We start from the raw sequence: 19,083 nt of genomic DNA, 5'->3' as shown, positions 1-19,083 counted from the left end.
TTATCCCTATTTTCCCAAATCCAGTACTGAGCTATTCAATAATTAATGTAAACCATTACTGAGTCTATTTATATTTATAACCCAAAACTTCTTAGGATAACAAGTTAACTGTACTATTCCTTATATACAGTTGTATTATATTATTATCTTTAACATCACTGAATACACTTTAGTTATAGCAGTTGGAAGGAATAGATTCTGTGACCCAACAATTTAAGACAGGATGCTTATCTAAATTTAATCTGCCAATCTTATTTGTGCTAGGAATGTGGTAAGCACTCAATAAATGTATTGATTTACTGACTGATTATATTGTTAACTGGAATGTTTTAACCTTGACTGTATTTAATGTAATTACATTTTCATAAAGAAACCTGATATAAAAAAGAGAGATTTAGTGATATTTACAGTATATCTCTCTAGGCAAGATGCTGCAAAGATGTGCCAATGTTGAAAATGAAAACAGTTCTAAAGTACTGACTTAAACAACATCTACCTTATTTAAACAAAACAAATAAAATCAGTCACAGGAGAAAAGATGTTTTTACATGTCTCCAGTGACAATTCAACCAGTTGTGAAAATGTCCTTTGGATAAGTGTTTCTTCCCCCAAGGATCAATGTTATACAGTCCAAAGAACGCTGGGCTCTAAGGACCTGAGCTCAAATAGTACTATGGTGAGTATTCTAAGTATGATACCGGGAAAGTCACTTGGTCAATTTTCTCAACTATGAAACAAGGTTAGACTAGATCAGGGATGCTTAACTTTGGATCTGTGAACTTGTATTTTTTTTAAATTGATAATTATTTCAATGTAATTAATTTCCTTTGTAATTATCTGTATTTAACATTATGCCTTTAAAAACCTTGTTCTGAGAAGGATTCCACAGGTTTCACCAAACTGCCAAAAGGTGTCCAGGACACAAAAAAATATTAAAGTTTCTTGGAAATGAGCTCTAAGGTTTCCTCTAGTTCTTGGTCTATGATCCTAAGATTCCCCTTGAATTAGTTCAAACATCTGGCCCTTCTACTGTCACCTTTTCAAAGACCACATCCTTGAGGAGAAATAGTGTCATTTATTGAAAAACATGCTGGAACCGAGACCCAGATTCAAATTCTCTTCTGATACTAATTATGTGATATATTGAAACATCAGCATGACCCTTCTCACCCTACTTTTCTCCCCTGTATAATGAGTATAAGAGTAAATGAGATCATGTACGTAAAATTCTTTGAAAAAATTAGAATGCTAAATAAATGCCAACTATTATTATTAAGACTTATCTTCTGAAAATTAATGACTGCCACAAGATGTGTTATCAGAAGTGGGTGGTTATGAATAAATCCTTTATGTGAATGGAATAAAATAGATTTTGCCATACAAATGTTGCCAACAGATATATACTAAAATTTGAGCTACAATTTAAATAGCAGCTGCTTCCTAAAAAGTAACTGTGTAGGACTATGAAAATAACTTTTCTATCATCAAATCTATAACAATGGCTTTTTCTGAAAAGATGTTCCAATTATGCATGAGTAGGTTGTTGATTTATTATCTTTTTCTATTAAACTGTGACTTTGAACACAGTTCCAGTCTTAGAATATGAGATTACTAATCCTATCAGCCATTGCAAACATCTAAAGAATGTGCTTGCCATATGTTTCGGCACCAACCATCATATTTGAACCTCCCAGTTGTTAACAATTATGCAAAAACAAAGCCAAGGAAAAGTTTAACATTTACTCCTACAAAAATTCAGACTGTTTGTGTTTGTGTCCAAATTATTCTACTGGAATGCTAAGGAATGCACCAGAGGAATGCTGGTCCTAGACTTTGGTCTAGGTGCTACATTTCTGGAAGGCTTTGAAGCCAACTTGTCTCAACTCAAAGGTACTGATTCTAAAGTATAATAAAATTTAAAAGTTCCATTAAAGGCACCACTATTACCCTTCTTAGGAGTAATATCTTCTATTTTGAGTGTTTGAGAATATAAACAAGAATTGGTCTTTAAACAGATTAAGTAATAAAGTCCCCCACTCCCCAAAATTAATACAGATAAGGATCGTTATGATCCCTGACTCCCATGTACTTAGATTTTGACTACATGATCTGCAGGTAGGGTTCTCTGTCTCAATTAGTCCTTAGATGTAGAGGGAAAAAGCATAAATACAAAATATGGACAGGTGTGACTTAGAAGGAAGGTACAGAAAAAGAGACCCCAATATTCTACCATCACGGTAAAAGGAAGAATGATTAGGGAGGGGGAACTCTCTAATTCACAAGCTCCAAAATGAGTAGAAATAAAGTAACCAGATAGTGTTAACTTAAAGAGTGGCCCTGAGGGAAACAAACTTCCCAAGGAAAGTATGTTTTCTCGGTATTTTCTTCATCTTCTCACAGTGCTTGGAAAGCAGAACTAGCATGAAAACAGAAATTCAAAGAAATCTCTAATGAGTCCTAGAATGTGGATTTTATCCTGTTAATCAAAGCTAGGTAACTCCCATCTCTGTCCCTGTCTCAAATTAGAGGCAAGATTCACCTGCAAGTAACACCCTGAACTCCCAATGCCAGTGTAGCTAAAAAGGCTCTGAGCCCCTGCACCACGTTTTAAGAAACTGGAAAAAACCTCTTCTTCCACAGGCTTTAATCATCTCTCTTCTCTCTCTTTCTTAATAAATAAATAAAGAGATAAATGAAAAATTCCCAAATCTTCTAGATTTTAAACAAACATCATGGTCACTGGCTATACTATTCAACAACAGTGTAACGATAATAAAACAGTTAAATAACTCTTTACAATATATCAACTGCGGAAAAGAATGCAGCCGAAGTCCCATTATTGGGTTTCAAATAAGATGTCTTCAAAGGGCTTTGCAATGCTTAAAGCAATATGGGATGGAACTGGGCCTATGATTTCATTAGTGTAACGAACTTAATGCCCTCTACCAATTCTGATACCAATTCAGCTCTATTATTTATTGTCTTCAGTTACCTGAGGCACTGAGAGGTCAGGTTACTTGCCCAGGACCACCCAGTCAACATACGTCTGGGGCATGATTTGAACCCAAGATTTCTTGACTCTGAAGGGAGCTCACTATCAGGTAGGCGACTTTAAGCCATTAAAAGCTTAAAGCTGCACTAAGGCTTTTGGGACACCTTGTCTAGGTGTCTGTTATTATTATGAGAAACTTGGTGGCCCAGGACCACCCATACCCATCAGGGAGAGAGCACACATTCTTCCTCACTGACAGTGGTCACTGACCTTTCTCAGTGGCCACTCGGACCTTCCAGACTCCAGACTCCTTACCCTCCTTGCATCGCCCACCTTACCAGACTTAATTTCTTGCCTGAACTATCCCCTGAGTATATTCGACTGCTTTCCTGCCTTTCCTGAACTTGCTTATGCACCCATCTGATCTACTGTGCTAAGAAATTTCCATCCTTAAATCATGCTCCCTTTCCTGGTCAATCAAAAAAATAGTAATGAAATACTTACTATGTGCCAGACACTGTGCCAAGTAGCCCTGACCCCAAAAAGCTCACAATCTAATCAGCGTTATCACCATCTAACTCCTAGCATGATATTCAGACCCTGATGGTTTCTGGGAGGTCTAGGCATGGAGGAAATAGCATGCTATCAATCTCAAAATCTTTTGTTGGACAAATCTGCTTTGTCCAAATTTAATACCCTCAAAGGGAAAATTATATGTTAAAGAGTACAGATTCTTACATTATTTTTTCTTCTGAAAGGGTTAAGAAAACAAGAAACAAACTCTCCTTGAAAGGTAGAGAGAAAGTAGGTTGATGAAAATGGGTTCAATCTGTAGCAAAGATAAATGCAAATCTGTGATTTAAACACTTTTCATCAAGTGGCAGTAAATTTAGAACAGTAGGGGGTATCCGATGGACTTAAGTACAACAGAAATCTTTAGATCACTGTAAAATACCTGATTCAATAGAATATAAAACTTCTGCATTTTCTCCTTTATCCTTGTCCAGGGCTGTAACCTGTAATACCACAGATCCCACCGCAGCCGACTCATAAACCCGCCCTTGGTAGGAGGAGCTGGTGAACCAAGGGGCATGGTCATTCATGTCACTGACGTTGACGATCACTCTGGCAAAGCTGCGCTTGACGGGCACGTCTTGGTCTCGCACCTAAAATAATCAGCATGGCATTACCGAAGTTGTTTGGGATGTCATAATGACAGATACAGTCTGTACCAGGAGATGGGAGAAAGAGCATGGAGACTCACCATCACGGTGAGGATATGCTGGTGGGCAGCCTCGTGATCAAGCTTCTCAGTCGTATAAAGAGAGCCCGTCGCAGGATCGAGCCGGAATTTCTTGAGGCTTAGGGGGTCAGTACTACTCTGCAAAGTATAGATCAGTTTGTTTTTTTCATCCTTGTCCGTAGCGCTGATCTGCAAAATCTCTGTGTCGGGCATTGTGTCTTCTGGAATGAGGACTTCATATTTTGACTTTGAAAACTGAGGGCGGTGGTCATTTGTATCTATCACTTTGATGAGCACCTGGAATTTAAATATGAACACTGATGAGTAAAGCTATCATGGTTAAAGAATAAGGGGGAGAACCAGGAGAACATCAGACAGTAACAGTAATATTCTAACAAGGTCAACTCTACAAGACAATTGCAAAAGACCTAGGATGAAAACTGCCATCCATCTCCAGGGAGAGAACTGATGAATTCTGGGTGAAGGCGAAAGCATTTTTTCAAATTCTTTATTTTTCTTGCCTTTTTTTTTAAAACATGGCTAATATGGAAGTGTTTTGCATGACTTTGCTGTATAATTGATGTCACGCTGCTTTCCTTTTCAATGGGAGGGGAAGGGTGCTAGAAGTAAAGAATTTGGAACCCAAATTTTTTTTTTGTTTTGTTTTTGCTTTTTGGAGCAGGGAAAGCAGGGCAATTGGGGTTAAGTGACTTGCCCAAGATCACACAGCTAGTAAGTATTAAGTGTCTGAGGCCAGATTTGAACTCAGGTCCTCCTGACTCCAGGGCTGGTGCTGTATTCACTGTGCCACCTAGCCAGGTCCCAAACTCAAAATTTTTTAAAATGAATGCTAAAAATTAAAAAAAAAAAAGTAAATTTAAAAATAAGGAAAAATAAAATTTAAGCAACAAAATCATTTTTCTTATGAATACAAATAAAACATGTGAGATGTTCCTGCACAAATGCCAAAAAATTCAATTAGATGGCAGAAGAAAAAAATCTGAAATAACTACATGTGTATAACTGAGTTTAATTTTTCCATGTGAGAGGTAAAGTCATATATTAGAGGTAGCTTGAGAATTAGGAAAATTTGAGTTCAGCTTCTACATGAGATAATTACTGATTGTGTCATCCTAGGGAAATCACTTAATCTGTCAGGATCACAGGCAACTCTCTAGGGTTGCAGAAGAGGAATTTATCTGCATTGGTGGAGGGAGTTTCCTCACTGGGAGCTCCCTAGATGAATGAAATCACAGGTATAGTCAAATTTTTAAAATCTCCCCCTCAATATTTATAGAAACCTATAGTTAACTATAGGGAGTTTTAAAGACAGAAGGGCCAATGTTTTTTTGTCAACAACCAAGCTACTATAACAAAAATCAAACCTGAATGAGTATATAATTCATATTCATATTGTGCTTTAAGGTGAGCAAAGGTCACTCTTCACAACAATTCTAGGAAGAAAGGAATGCAAGTGTTGCTACCCCCACTGCAGAGGGGGGAAAATGAAGGGCCCAAGTGAGCATGATTCAAATTCTGATACCAAGTCTACTATATACCATGCTGCCCTCTTTTAGAATAAATCACAAACCTTGATACAACAAGTTTTAGCATTTGAATGTGTTTTTGAAAAACAGGTCACTTATTTTTCAGTCCCTGATTCTATTTTTAATCACAAATTAAAACGACAGTCTAATCTCTACAATGAACTGATGGTTTTATAAAAGGAATCCAAACAGATTTTTTACAAGTTTTCGTAATTAAACTAAACTAATTGTGGCGATAACCTTAAAAGCTAATGAAGCCATGGGGGGAAAAATTCTTTTAAAAACAAAACCAGCTGGTGGGGAACCAATGCTGCGCATGTAGCCTTATGCTAAATTAAGGGAAGCATTTAACTCTGGAGATGGGAAATTATTTGTAGAGTGAGGAGGTACATGGGGCAAGGAAACAAGAAACATATTTGCTAATGAAATCAGCTCAAATAATATCATAGAAAGAATCACATTACAAGCACCCATTTTCTCAGTAAAAGCAGAATGATCATGGGGGTTTTGTAAGTGAAATACATGAATCTAGATTGGATAGTTAGAATTCAAATGTAGAAAAATGTTTAAGCAAACATCCATTCACATAAAATATTTTTACTAGTAATTATTACATTTCGAATATAGATACCTTTCTTAATAGAACAATGTGCTCCAGAAAAGTTGGTTGTGAATCAAATTGTTTTTTTCCAATGACTCCCATCATGAAATAAGAAATACATTTCGTCATAGACATTTTTGTCCTAAGAATATGTGTTTTTTTTTTTTCTGGAGGGGGAAGGCAAGGCAATTGGGGTTAAGTGACTTGCCCAAGGTCACATGGCTAGTGTTAAGTGTCTGCATCCAAATTTGAACTGAGGTCCTCCTGACTCCAGGGCTCTATTCACTGTGCCACTTAGTTGCCCCCTAAGAATATATATTTTTAAATAACACTTAAGAATTTAAAATAAATTCTAAAATCATGTATGTTAAAGGCAAAAAATAATTTCCAGTAATTATTTATTAAGTACCTGTCTTTTCCTTAGTATTTCAGAAGCCACCGAAGGAAACACAAAAATAAATCAGAGAAACTTCCAGTACATAGTGAATTAGTAATTGGAGGAAAAGAGTTTAAATCACAACTCAACTATCTGCTTTGTCTGATCTTGGCTTTGACCTTCATCCATGAAATGAGGGCAGTGGAGTGGAAGGAGAGGTGGGTTAGATGGTCCCTAAGGCTCCTTTCATGTCTAGATCTATAGATGTTACTTGGAAGAGAGTTCAGGAGTTATCCAGGGCAGCTTGAACTTGAAATGGGAATCCCCCTCTACAACACACCTAACAAGAGGTCATCTAGCCTTCACTTTACTGACCTAGAGTGAGTGATCTCAATGCCACCTGAGGCAGTCTGGGCATCACTTCTGAACAACTCTAGATGTTACAGGGATTTCTTCAACTTATCTGTCTAAAACTGGGATCTCCACAGCTTCCATCCATCGTATCGATTTCTTCCTATGATAACCCTTAAAATATACCTTTAAAAAGACATATGGTATATGGTACACAGTAGTTGTTTTAATAAAAAAAAAAGATTACCTTGGTTTCTCCTATACTATTTTGGGTTTTTGGTATAGGATTTACACATTAATAACTTGTTTTGAGCAGTTATTAAGAAAAAAGGGCCCATAAGTCTTTTTTTTTTAACCTGAATTATTATCAAGCCAGGCACCTGGCAGGTTCTTAATAAATATTTATTGACTGATTGACTGAAGCCACACATCACCTTCCTGTGTGTCCCCATCTTGTTCAGATGATTTGGGGGGGGGGGAGTATCAAGGGTTTTTATTAGATCCCATCCATCACTGTTGCCTGTCATGGTCTTTTGGGATCCTGATGGTATCACCAAAGCAGGGGTGAGGAACCTGTGGTCTTGAGGCCACATGAACCTCTGGTGCAGCCTTCTGCTTGAGTTCAAGTTTTACCAAACAAATCCTTTTATTATTAAGAGGATTTGTTCTGTGAAGTTTGGATTCAGTCAAAGGGATGTACTTGAAGACCTTGAGGGCCACATGTGGCCTCAAGGCTGCAGGTTCCCCATCCCTAATCCAAAGTGTCAACTATGTATACCAGGCCTTTATTAACCCCAAACCAATAAGCACACTAGGTATACTATGATAATGTACTAATAAGTTAACATTTACATAGGCTTAAAGGTTTGCTAAGAATGTTACATACATTATCTCATTTGACCCTTACAACACTGAGTTGCTATTAATATCATTTATCATTATTATTGCTATTTCCATTTTACAGATAAAGAAATCAAGGCTCAGTGGGATTAAATGATTTTACTGGTCACACTGCTACTAAGTGGTTGAGGAAGGATCTGAAACTAGGTCTCTCCTAGCATTTTTTCCACTATACCATGATGCCTCATCCAAATCATAGATAAAAATGCCAAACAGAAGAGGGCCAAAATCAGAGCCCTGAAGCACTATCTCTTCAGGGAGCTTCCACTCTCACTGGGGAGATCACACATAGCCAAGGAAAAACTAGGAAAGTGACTGTCATCAAAGGTTATCATTAATGCTATAAATCTGGAGGGTGCAGAGATCACAATGGGCAGTGTGTGTATGCACGCGTGTGCATGTAGGTATGTGAGATATGGTTCCCTACTCTCTGGCCTCTCTACAGCATCAGTAAGAACTTTGCTAGCACTTTCTCTTCCCAATTCCAAGTCTGGAACCATGATCAAACTGACTCTTATTGTTACTAGGCTGGGCATGTCCATCGACTCCTTTATGGTTCCACTCGCCATCACTACAACGTTCTGGGCCAAAGTGACTTCTACTTTCCATGAGCATGTGTATCTGTACTCCAGTGCTTAACACAGTGTTGTCACGTCGTAAGAATTTAATTAATAGCCACCCCCATTCAGCCAACCATTCGGGAAAAATCACAACACTACTGTGAGGAAAGGAGAAACAGGTGGGCTGGGCCCTGTGGGCCTGCCCTCCAAGTCAGCACATTGAACACCACCAGGTGCAGCCAAGAATTTAACTTTCAGGGACTTTCTCCTCTGTGACTTATACTTCCAGCTTTTCCTCCTCCTCTCAGCCACCCTGGTTCTGACCTTCAGTGTTCCAGAATTTAGCTCAGCAAACCTGACTCTCCTTCTCCTGTATTCCTGAATCTGCCCTGACAAACAATTCTTCTGTTATCCCCTGTCCCCGACTTTGTTTCACATTTACTGAATCTGCACTCCAATTCCACAGGGGAATTGTTTTATCTGTTTCCAAACCCAGCCCGGTGACCTAACCCCAAACTCCTAACTGCTCCTCCTTTGCTGGCTGATTTCATTAGCCCTTCAGGACCTTGGATACTATTTTATCTATCTGTACCGTGCAGCGGCACAGCAGGCAGGGCCTAATTTTCCTTTTCGGACAAATCTGTCCCCAAAAGTTACAGATTATAAATATGAAATTGAAACAGAAACCCCTACGCAATAAATGACATACCCTAAGGTCTAGCGCCATGGCAAGGAGACAGGCCCTTGGGGGTTCTATTTAGGCTCTATCTCTGTCTGTGTTCCCAGGAAATGTTTTCTTTTCACATCCAAGCTTTTCCCTTTGCCATCTAAAAGCACATTTATTTAACAGTGCTGTTGGTGATTAGTAGCTCAGGGAGCGTAGTTGGGGTTCTACTACCAGGCTTCTTTATTATCCCTCATAAGCTTGTTGTGATGAGAGCCAGTGGCCACACTGCAGGGCCCCATAAAAGGATCGTTTTCATACTTCATTTACTGTGCTAAAGCAGGGATTCCTACATACTGGATTTTCTCCAAGTCGGGGTATACCACCTGCAGGTCATATAATATTCAAGACTCTTTAAACTATTTATTTCCTTATAAAACTTTTAAGCAATTTTGTTCTAATAGATGCACTGGGGAATTATTTTTCTTGATCAAGTTTTTGCTATTTTTGTTTTTCCTAAAGATTTTAGTCCCATGAAAACCACTTTATTGTGCTGCCCTAGATGTAGCACAGAACAACAATTACTAGAAAAAATGAATATTTAATAATGATCAGCTTTATACTGGTCACTGTCAAACTAGCCCCAAAGCAGAATACTTATATTAATTCTGCACAAACTCAGAATGAATATCCTGTGTGTAAGGTGGAATGAAATAACAGCAATTAGTTTTAAATGACCATATCTAATATCCTGTTCACTGAAAACAGATTATCAAGAAAGCACTACATGTTACTGCATCCTTAAAAAAAAAAAACAACCCCAATCCCCCCAAACCAGTAACAAATGGTTCATGTGGTAGCAGCCTCAATAAGAAAATAAATAAATCTTTCTTATTCAAGATCAGAACAGAATGATTTAAAGCTAGAACACTGTAATCTAAAAGGATTGAATTCTCTAACATTTGATTTTTTTTTAATGCTATTCCTCCCTAGTCATTTCCAAGACTGTCAAACATCAGTACACAAGGCTCCAGTCTGTTTGTTCTATGTGTACACCATGCATTTGTGATTTAGCTACATATAAATTTAAAAGCTTTCCCACATACTGCCTGGTTATTTTTCAGCAAGTAATTTAGATAAAGCTATGACAATGAAATTATTTGCAGATGTGCATGGCCTGTAGCTATAGTATAAAGTCTCTAATATCAAAGTAATAGAAAACATCATTTTTGCATAATGGAAATATTTTAGGTTTATTATTTTTAAATCAAAGCATTTCTAATTGGTACAGCTTCTAAACAGTTTGCCTTCTTTTCAACTTGCAACAAACTGTGTAATTGTGTGCTTTCGCAGTTATCTTGATTTCCATGGATGAACAAAACATATTGTAGATTACTAGCATTCTTTTTATCCTCCACAATGCCTTGCATGGTATTTTAGGGATAGTGGGGGTTTAACAAATATTTGTTGTATGGAAAGATTGATGGATGTCTTAGAGACTGACGGATGTCTTTGAGTTATGCTCCCCAGATGAAGGAAGGTGTAATAATGTACACTAAGACAGGGATGGATGGAGTAACCACATAACTCTATAAATTTTTAGACATAGCTTTGGCTATAAGAACAATAGCTAACATTGACATAGTTCTTGCTATGTGCTAGGCACTGTCTTTACAAATAGCTCGTGTGATAGACTTGTATACATATATAACTATATACACACACACATACAATAAATGTGTATGCACATGATAAATGTACATACATTAAATGCATATACATACACTTACTTTTGTACTTCTGTATATATAGAGATGTGGTTGCATTTCCCTATAACTCTCTCTATCTACATGTAACTATCTATGTACACAGATCTCTCTGTGTATACTTAGAAGGGAGAGGGGGAGGGAAGGAGTGAAATGTACATATTTCAAAAAGAATATGAAAGAAGATTATTTCTTAAGCATCAACAAGAGTCTTTAAGATTATATATTGCTGTCATTATTGTTCATGCAATAGGGTATATAATTAAAACTTCATTAAGTCATTTAAAAAAGGTGGGGATGGGGGAAACTAACATTTTGGTTTCTTTCCTAAAGATATCTCAGTATAGGTAACAATAATTAATGACAGCATTTCAATGTTTTAAAGATGTATATCATTCTAGTGTACTAAAAAATATCAATTGGCATGAAATAAAGTTTGTTCATTCATTCATTCATTCGCTCGTTTATTTATTTGGGGCTGGGTCTCCTATCTCTCCCCAGGCTTGGAATGGCATCAGTCATTCAAGGGCCAACCCCACTGAAGACTGGCTTGCTCTGTTTCTGAAGTGAGCTGCTCTGACTCTCCCTCCTTAGGCAGCCAGGTCGTCCTCCTCTCCTGGAAGCTCATCACCCTGGTGATAGTCTTAGTTCTAAAAGCCAACTGGCTTTAGCCCTTCTGTACCTCCAACTCCCAAGTTGAATTGACCTAGTAGCTTCTCCATAGTAACAAGGTCTACAGGTATAGACCAACATACAATGTTTATAACATAAATGAACCATTTACTTTACATCATTTCCTTATTGAATAAAAATATTATAATCTACTGGGATTGCTTAATATCGGAATCCATCTCCTTTGTTTTATACGGACCCTCCTTAGGAATACACTATTTACAGATCTGGAAAGGAACAGTCTTCCTTCAACAATCACACTAGTAATAATTCAATTACCTGAGTCACGATGGCTGTGGTTCCATCTGTTGCCTCCACCGTCAGATTGTAGTTTGATTTCTGTTCTGCATCAAGAGGCCTGGCAACAATGATGGTGCCGGTGCCCTTGTCCACATCAAATTGGCTATCATAGTTACCACCTTGTTTAAGATAGTGGAAAGATAAGTGTAAAAAAACCAGTTGTCTCATAGTCTCTCTCTCTCTCTCTCTCTCTCTCTCTCTCTCTCTCTCTCTCTCTCTCTCTCAATCTCTCTCTCTCACACACACACACACACACTTTGTGGATTCTGGTACATAATGGAGATGAAACAAATCTTTCAAACACTGTTGGGTGACCTGACTTCCTTTCCTACTATGAGACTCCATGATTCTCTAACTCCTCACTGGTTATAGAAATAGACACCATTTATCCTGGCATTTCAGGTGTTCCATAATCTGGTTCAGACCTCCATTTCTCACTTTATCTCCTATTTATATCTCACGGATCTCATTACTGTAACCACTATATGGATATCCGTCTCACATTCTCTTTCTGACTTCTTCCTTCTTGAGGACTTTACTCAAGTTATCCTCCAAGTGTGGAAGGTTGGTACTTAATCATTTAAACCTAGACAGGTCATCTTCAACTTCCAAAACACCTAGCTAGACTAGCCATTGTGACAATAGCTGGGTACTAATTCGTAAGGAATTTGCTTTAAAAAAAAAAGTGGCTCAGAGACTAGTGTAGGTCGTGAGAGGAATGGAAATGAGAGTAAAGTGAAAGAAAACTTTTAAAATAGGAGAAATCCTGGAAACTGCAAACAAGAGTGCTTAATACGTGACTAATATCTTTTCTGGATGCAATTCATTTCATTACATTTCAGGTTTTCCAAATGTCCCTTTGAATTATTGGTCAATAACTATGTTGAAATGTCCATCAGTGACAGGAGTCGGTCATTTAAAATTGAATTGCTCATAATAATAACCATGATGGTAGGAAGCAGACATTTCTAACAGGATAAGCCTGTTAATGCAGTTAATGTTGAGAAATACTGGCCCCTGAATTTAACTGGCCTTGATTCTAACAATGAAAATAATTTCTCCATTTTAAACACTGTCTAATCCAATGTTAGATGAAACAAAAGCTATTTGTCCCAATTGCACTTTTTTCAAATATGTCTCCAGTTATAAGGCAAGACATCCATTCTTCATGCATGAGTGTACAAACTTAAGATCTTACAAAATTAAATTTGGGGATTTCACTGAAATTTCATTTTTTGTAACTGTTATGAAATGAGATATTAGTTGAAATATTGCCAGACATAATCCAATGCAACAAGGACAAGAAGTAGCTTCTAAATTATGTTTTTAATCATTCAAATTCATGTTTGGAATGGAAGACTATGTTTACGTCATGAAAGAAAAAAAGAATGAAGACAACCATCCCCCCAGAAAATAAATGAGTTCTACACCATAATTATTTTAGATCTCATAATCCAGTAATAAATTATGTGATCTCAGCAGATACCTTCTGCTGTACAGTTCAGGTCACAAGCCATCTGAAAGATGTAAAAAACTTCTCTAGCAAGACTGTCTCCTGGCACAGCCAAAAAGAAGCAAGCAAGCATGGAAAGCAAGCAGAGAACATGTGGGAAAGCAATCCAATTAATTCAAACTGTAAGAAAGGAGGGTAGTGCACTGGGATCTGCATAACAGAAGTCCAGAGACTTTGGAATGGGACAGAACAATCACAGTCCAACCATATTAATGCAATTATTAAACAATTCATTAAGCTATTGACTTTTTTTTCTTAAAACTAAACTACTTGTTAACATAATTAATGATGAGTGTTAACAACTTTCTACAATGGCTTGGGTAGGTGGAATAGCAGAACTCTCTTCTCCATGCTGAAGGCATAATCTAAATTGGGGAATAGTTCGTGGGCCTTAATCTCCTGTAGGGATGGGTCCAGAGGGTTTGGCCCTCCCCAATGGATTCCTACAACCAGCCCCTAATGTCAATGTCATCAGAAGACAATTTACTTTCCAGGGGTAAAAAATGAGTTGTCAATCCACCTTAAGTAGCCAAAACACCTTGCATACACATCTTTCACTGTCTAAGAGCTTCAGTCTTGGAAACAGGAAAGAAAAAATGCTAGTGTAAGTAAATTTGTTTCTTTACATAAAAAACAGCAACAACAATAACTCAGAAATGATGAATTATGGATAATTTTAGTGACCTGCAAAGACAGGTAAGCTACTTGCAGGGTGATTTTCACATCTCACTTTAGTAAGCTATATAATAATATAAAAAAAAAAACATTGTGACTCAAAACTTCTAGAAAATCCACAGCTATGTATGCAACCCATATATGCAATAATTCACATTTTGTAACTATAATATTATAAAAGCAAAATAATATTCTCTCATTATAACATATATAATACTGTCTCATATATGCATATATTTCTCTCATATATATATACATATATATATATACACATATATATATATATGGATATGGTGGGGGGAGAGAGAGGAGAGATGGGGAGGTGGAGAGAGAGGGAAGAAGGGAAGGAGGAAAGGCAAGGGGGAGAGGAAACAAGGACATTTTGGTCTAGACCCATAACATCAATTTAATCAGCAGAACTTCTACTGAAGAAGAGTGATCTGTTTGTAACTTTGAGACTGACTAAATGGCCTGGGGCACTGACATTAAACAGTTGACCATAGTAACTCTGCTAACATGCATCAAAAGCAGGAAATGAACCCAGACCATTCGAAGTTGAAGGCCAGCTCTTCACTAGGCCACAAACATTTCCTTTCATGTTGTAAGGAGCCCAGGGCCTTAAGGTTTATGATGTACCTTTCCCATAATGGGTATGCACATATTATCATGCTCATTTGTTGATGAGGAAACTGAGGGTCAGGCAGGTGAAGAAGATTAGGTCCCATAGCTAGTAACCAAGAAGTTAAGTAGCACACACACTGTTATACCCATTTTACAGATGAAACTAAGACTCAAATAAGACTTGTCAAAGTCACATAGCTCGTAAGCTCTGGAGTGGAAATCTAAATCAGAGTATTTTGTTTGATTCAGAAGTCATTCTTCTACATCATACTCCCCTAGAAGCAGCTGGTGATGCAGTGGATAGCGGGCAGGGCCAGGAGTAAGGAAGACCCAAGTTCAAATCTGGCCTCACACACTTACTAGAGTTTTGTGACCCTGGGCAAGTCACTTAACCCTGTCTACCTCAGTTTCCTCATTTGTCAAATGAGCTAGAAAAGTAAATAGCAAATCACTCCAGTATCTTTGCCAAGAAAACTCCACATGGGGTCACAAAGAATAGATGAGAACTGAAAAATAAATGCTTATTTCCTTGTTCTCCCTCTTCCCTTTTTCATGTAAATTTCTTTCCTTAGACAGATTCCCAAAACTTCAGTAGCAACAGAGACATTACTAACAATTTTAGTACAGAAGTTCATCCCGCACTCATAGTACTAACACCTGATAGCAAGCCACCTCACTGGGCAGAAAGTAAGAATTTATGGTTCCTTGTTGATCAGTTATGATCAACTCTTTATGACCCCATTTGGGGTTTTCTTGGCAAAGACGCAAATGGTTTGCCATTTCCTTCTCCAGTTTTTTTGACAAATGAAGACACTAAGGCAAATAGGGTTAAGTGACTTGCCCAGGGTCACACTGATAGTAAGCATCAGAGACCAGATTTGAGTCCAAGAAAAGGCCCAACACTCTATTCACTGTACCACCTAGCTGCCCTAAGAATTTATAATCTTGGCAATAAGCTTTCAAATAAAAACTTCAAAAGAAAAAAAAGAGAAATTCAGTAAGGAAAAAAGTTAAGTCTTAACATCATAGATTTGCTGAATTATTAATATTTGCTGGGGAAACTCACAACATAATTTATAAGCCCTTTTGAAAAAAAAAATGTACTGATTTATTGCCAGACATTTTAGAATAAAAAGTTGCAGTTTGGAAGGTAATTCTTTCTGACACTCCTTGAAGACTTTATTTGAGGCCAATATACTAATGGGAATGGAGTACAATAATGAGAAAAACCAGGTCCAGTTCTATGAAGTTCAATCTATGAAATTCCAATGAAAACTTGAAGGCGTTCTTACCAATGATGTCAAACCAAAGGGGTGTGCCAAGGGGTTCAACAGAAATCACCCCAATCATGTGAGCAACTGGGTCACTCTCCATTACAGTGAAAGAAAAATAAGGTTCTTCAAAGGAAATTGGCTCAGGGGATGGCTTGGGTTTAGAGATCCATTCAATATGCAGTCGGGCAGTTGATGACTTTTGAGGACGACCATTATCAACAGCTTTAATCTAAAAAATTCAGGGGAAAGGGAGGGGAAGGAAAGAAAAAAAGTATATATTTATATTTAATTTAAAAATCACAATCATTAACAAAATCAATGTTCTGCAGCCTTCTTTCCATTAATTAAAGCTATGGTTGGCTAGGTTTCATAATGAGAGTTTAAACTCAAGAGTTTACTATTTGTGTCTGCTTACCATATGTCTAAAGTGAAGATAAAGGCCTTGGTTAAATGAACTTAGTACAAAGAACAAGCAGAAGAAATCATAGTTGAAATGAAGGGGAAAAAAAAAACAAAAAACCTTGTGCTTCTGACAGATTATCAGGCAGCATCACATATTAGTTAGGTCTCAAAACTTTAGTCACTTATGCCCCTGATATAAAAGAGCAAATAGGCAAATAGAAGAAACTAGGTAAGGCCTGTTCTAAGCCTGTACAGCTTAAAAAGGAAGAAAGACAAATATTCTGACTCACTGAAAGAATATCATATTCTCGTGCTCCTGAAAATTTCTTAGAAGAAACAACTCCAGTTTTTGGTTCAATGAAGAATTTCCCATGCTCATCTCCATCTTCAATGCTATAGGAGATCTCTGCATTGGGGCCTTCATCTTTGTCCGTGGCTATAACCCGATAGATGGGTTCCCGTCTGGCGCTTCTCTCACGCTCTGGTTTATCTCGTTCTGGGAGTCGGATTTTGTAGAATTTCTGTAAGAACTGTGGCTTGTTGTCATTCTCATCGAGGATTTTCACGATCACTCTTGCAATGGTTGACTTTGGAGGACTACCATCATCTGTCACTGTCACCTGTTTTTTGTTTATTTTTTTAAGAAAGAAAAAAGGAGTAAAAGTCAATTTTTACCTTCGATATAATAACCCTAAAAAGAGAATTTCTGCTTAAGGCAGAATGTCACTACTCGCACGGAGAAGTCAATACAAAGAATGTTCTTAAACAGAGGAAAAGGACAATAATGGTACATTAGAAGGTACTGGTATAAAGAATGGATTGGGTAAAGGAGAAACTGGAAGCACGAAATAAATCTATATAGTTTATTCTTAATGCCAGGACCCTCAACTACATGCCACTGGTACTCTAAGTACTCCTTTAACAAAATAAAAACAACAAATTTCTTATTCTGTACCTCAGTCTTGTCACTTTAGTTTTCATAAGCATAACAGTAAGATTTTGAAAAAAAAAATCACTTAGTTTTTTAGTAGTAACCCCTTAATATGTTTCAGCCTACTACTTTCTCAAATGATGATGTTTGCTTAATTTTCTTTGCACAGAAATGGTTCCCTCCCTGCCCCCAATCTTGAAAGGATCACATATTCCGATTTTAAAAGATGTAATTTAACATGGAATGTGAAATCTGAGAGAATCTGAATGGGAATGGAATTTCAAGTAGACATGAAAATGTTTTCTCTTCTATGTTCTCCAAAGAACCTCACTTGAGTATGAGGACCATGAAAGCCCTCAGGAATGTATTCAGTTGAGATTATCAGTTGTGCACATGGAAATAAACTTATCACCCCTTTGTTTGTTAGGAAGAAATTTTCCTCCTGGTATAAGGAGGCAATGGCCTTGATACAACTCATTTTTCTCCCTTTTCTGTTTTTCTGAAATAGATCACTTGAAAGGGATCACATACTTTCGGGGAATTAAAACAGTTAATTAATAATAATTTATATTTATATGGCACTTTACAAAGCCCTTTACATGTATTATCTCATTTGATCTCCAGAAGAATTCTGAGAGAGGTCAAATGAGATAATATTTGTAAATTGCTTAGTACAGTACAGTGCCTGGCACAAAGGAGGTCCTTAATTAATTCTTCCTTCCTTTCTTCCTTCTTCCCTCCCTCCTTTCCTTCCTAACAGAATAGTAGCTGACCTGCATGGGTAGTAGTTTATTCACTGCAAGTTCCCTATATGAATGAAACCACTGATCTGGTCTCTCCTCTAAATGGACAAGAAATAAGTGAATTTATAGAATATATTTCTTATCTTTTTAGAAACTTATCAATTGATTACTGGCTACCAGGTAATGAGTTTTCCCCCTATAACCACAATTCACAAAAATCACCTAAGGTATAGAAAGGTTCTAATCTACATCAGTGAAGTACGTAGCCACACTGATTAAATGATTCTGGAAGCACTAAGCACTATGATATCAGAAATCATAAACTGCATTTGCCTTTTGGATTTATCTGTAATTTTTAATAACAAATTCTATAGTGGTTCAAGATCTGTCCTAGGGGGTCAGTTCAAGTCTTCCATTGTAGAGATACTACTTTTGTGACTCTGGGCAAAAGACAGTTTAGTGTCCCAGGCCACTTTCTAACTCTCTAAGCTGTAGGTCAGGTACAGATCAACACACTGGGAGAGGGAGTTTCAGTGACATTAATTAGCCATGGGACCTTAGAAAAGTACTATCTCCCAACTTGTTTTCCCATCTGTAAAATGGGGATAATAATACCATTTACCTCCCAGGGTTTTTGTGAGGATCAAACGAGGTAACATGTAAACCTTTACTGCTACATAAATAATTATGATTATACCAAGGTGGAAACGCTTGGAATCTGGGCCAAGTGATGGATTATTTATGTCTGTTGACTACAGACTAGCAGAGCTGGGTTTGGAGAGGCTTATTATTATAATGTTGGCTACAGAGCAATGGATATTTTTTGCCATAGAAACTTTCAAAGATAATCTACTAGGTTTCAGAGGGAATAGATATTTGCATCCATAGAAAGCAAATCTATAGTATATAAAATTACAGACCCATAAAATATTAGATTCAATAAACAGCAGAG

General features: G+C 37.3%; 1 protein-coding gene across 3 annotated transcripts in view; it reads right to left on the bottom strand.

Annotated features, from left to right (window-relative positions):
- Positions 1–19,083, bottom strand: part of FAT1 (FAT atypical cadherin 1) — a 170,293-nt gene that overhangs the window by 46,421 nt on the left and 104,789 nt on the right. For all 3 annotated transcript variants that reach the window (XM_069095620.1, XM_069095638.1, XM_069095628.1), the window contains exons 5-9: positions 16,748–17,077; positions 16,074–16,284; positions 11,952–12,091; positions 4,257–4,532; positions 3,948–4,158 (exon numbers count right to left, since the gene is read on the bottom strand). In XM_069095620.1, the coding sequence (XP_068951721.1) occupies positions 3,948–4,158; positions 4,257–4,532; positions 11,952–12,091; positions 16,074–16,284; positions 16,748–17,077 (1,168 nt within the window). The remainder of the gene's footprint in view (positions 1–3,947; positions 4,159–4,256; positions 4,533–11,951; positions 12,092–16,073; positions 16,285–16,747; positions 17,078–19,083) is intronic.

This window comes from Petaurus breviceps, unplaced genomic scaffold (genome assembly GCF_028583685.1).
Source record: "Petaurus breviceps papuanus isolate PSGF00001 unplaced genomic scaffold, PetGlider_PUasm1.0 126, whole genome shotgun sequence".
Classification (NCBI taxonomy): Eukaryota; Metazoa; Chordata; class Mammalia; order Diprotodontia; family Petauridae; genus Petaurus; species Petaurus breviceps.
Note: the sequence above shows the minus strand (reverse complement) of the source record. Positions and strands in the feature narration are given on the sequence as shown.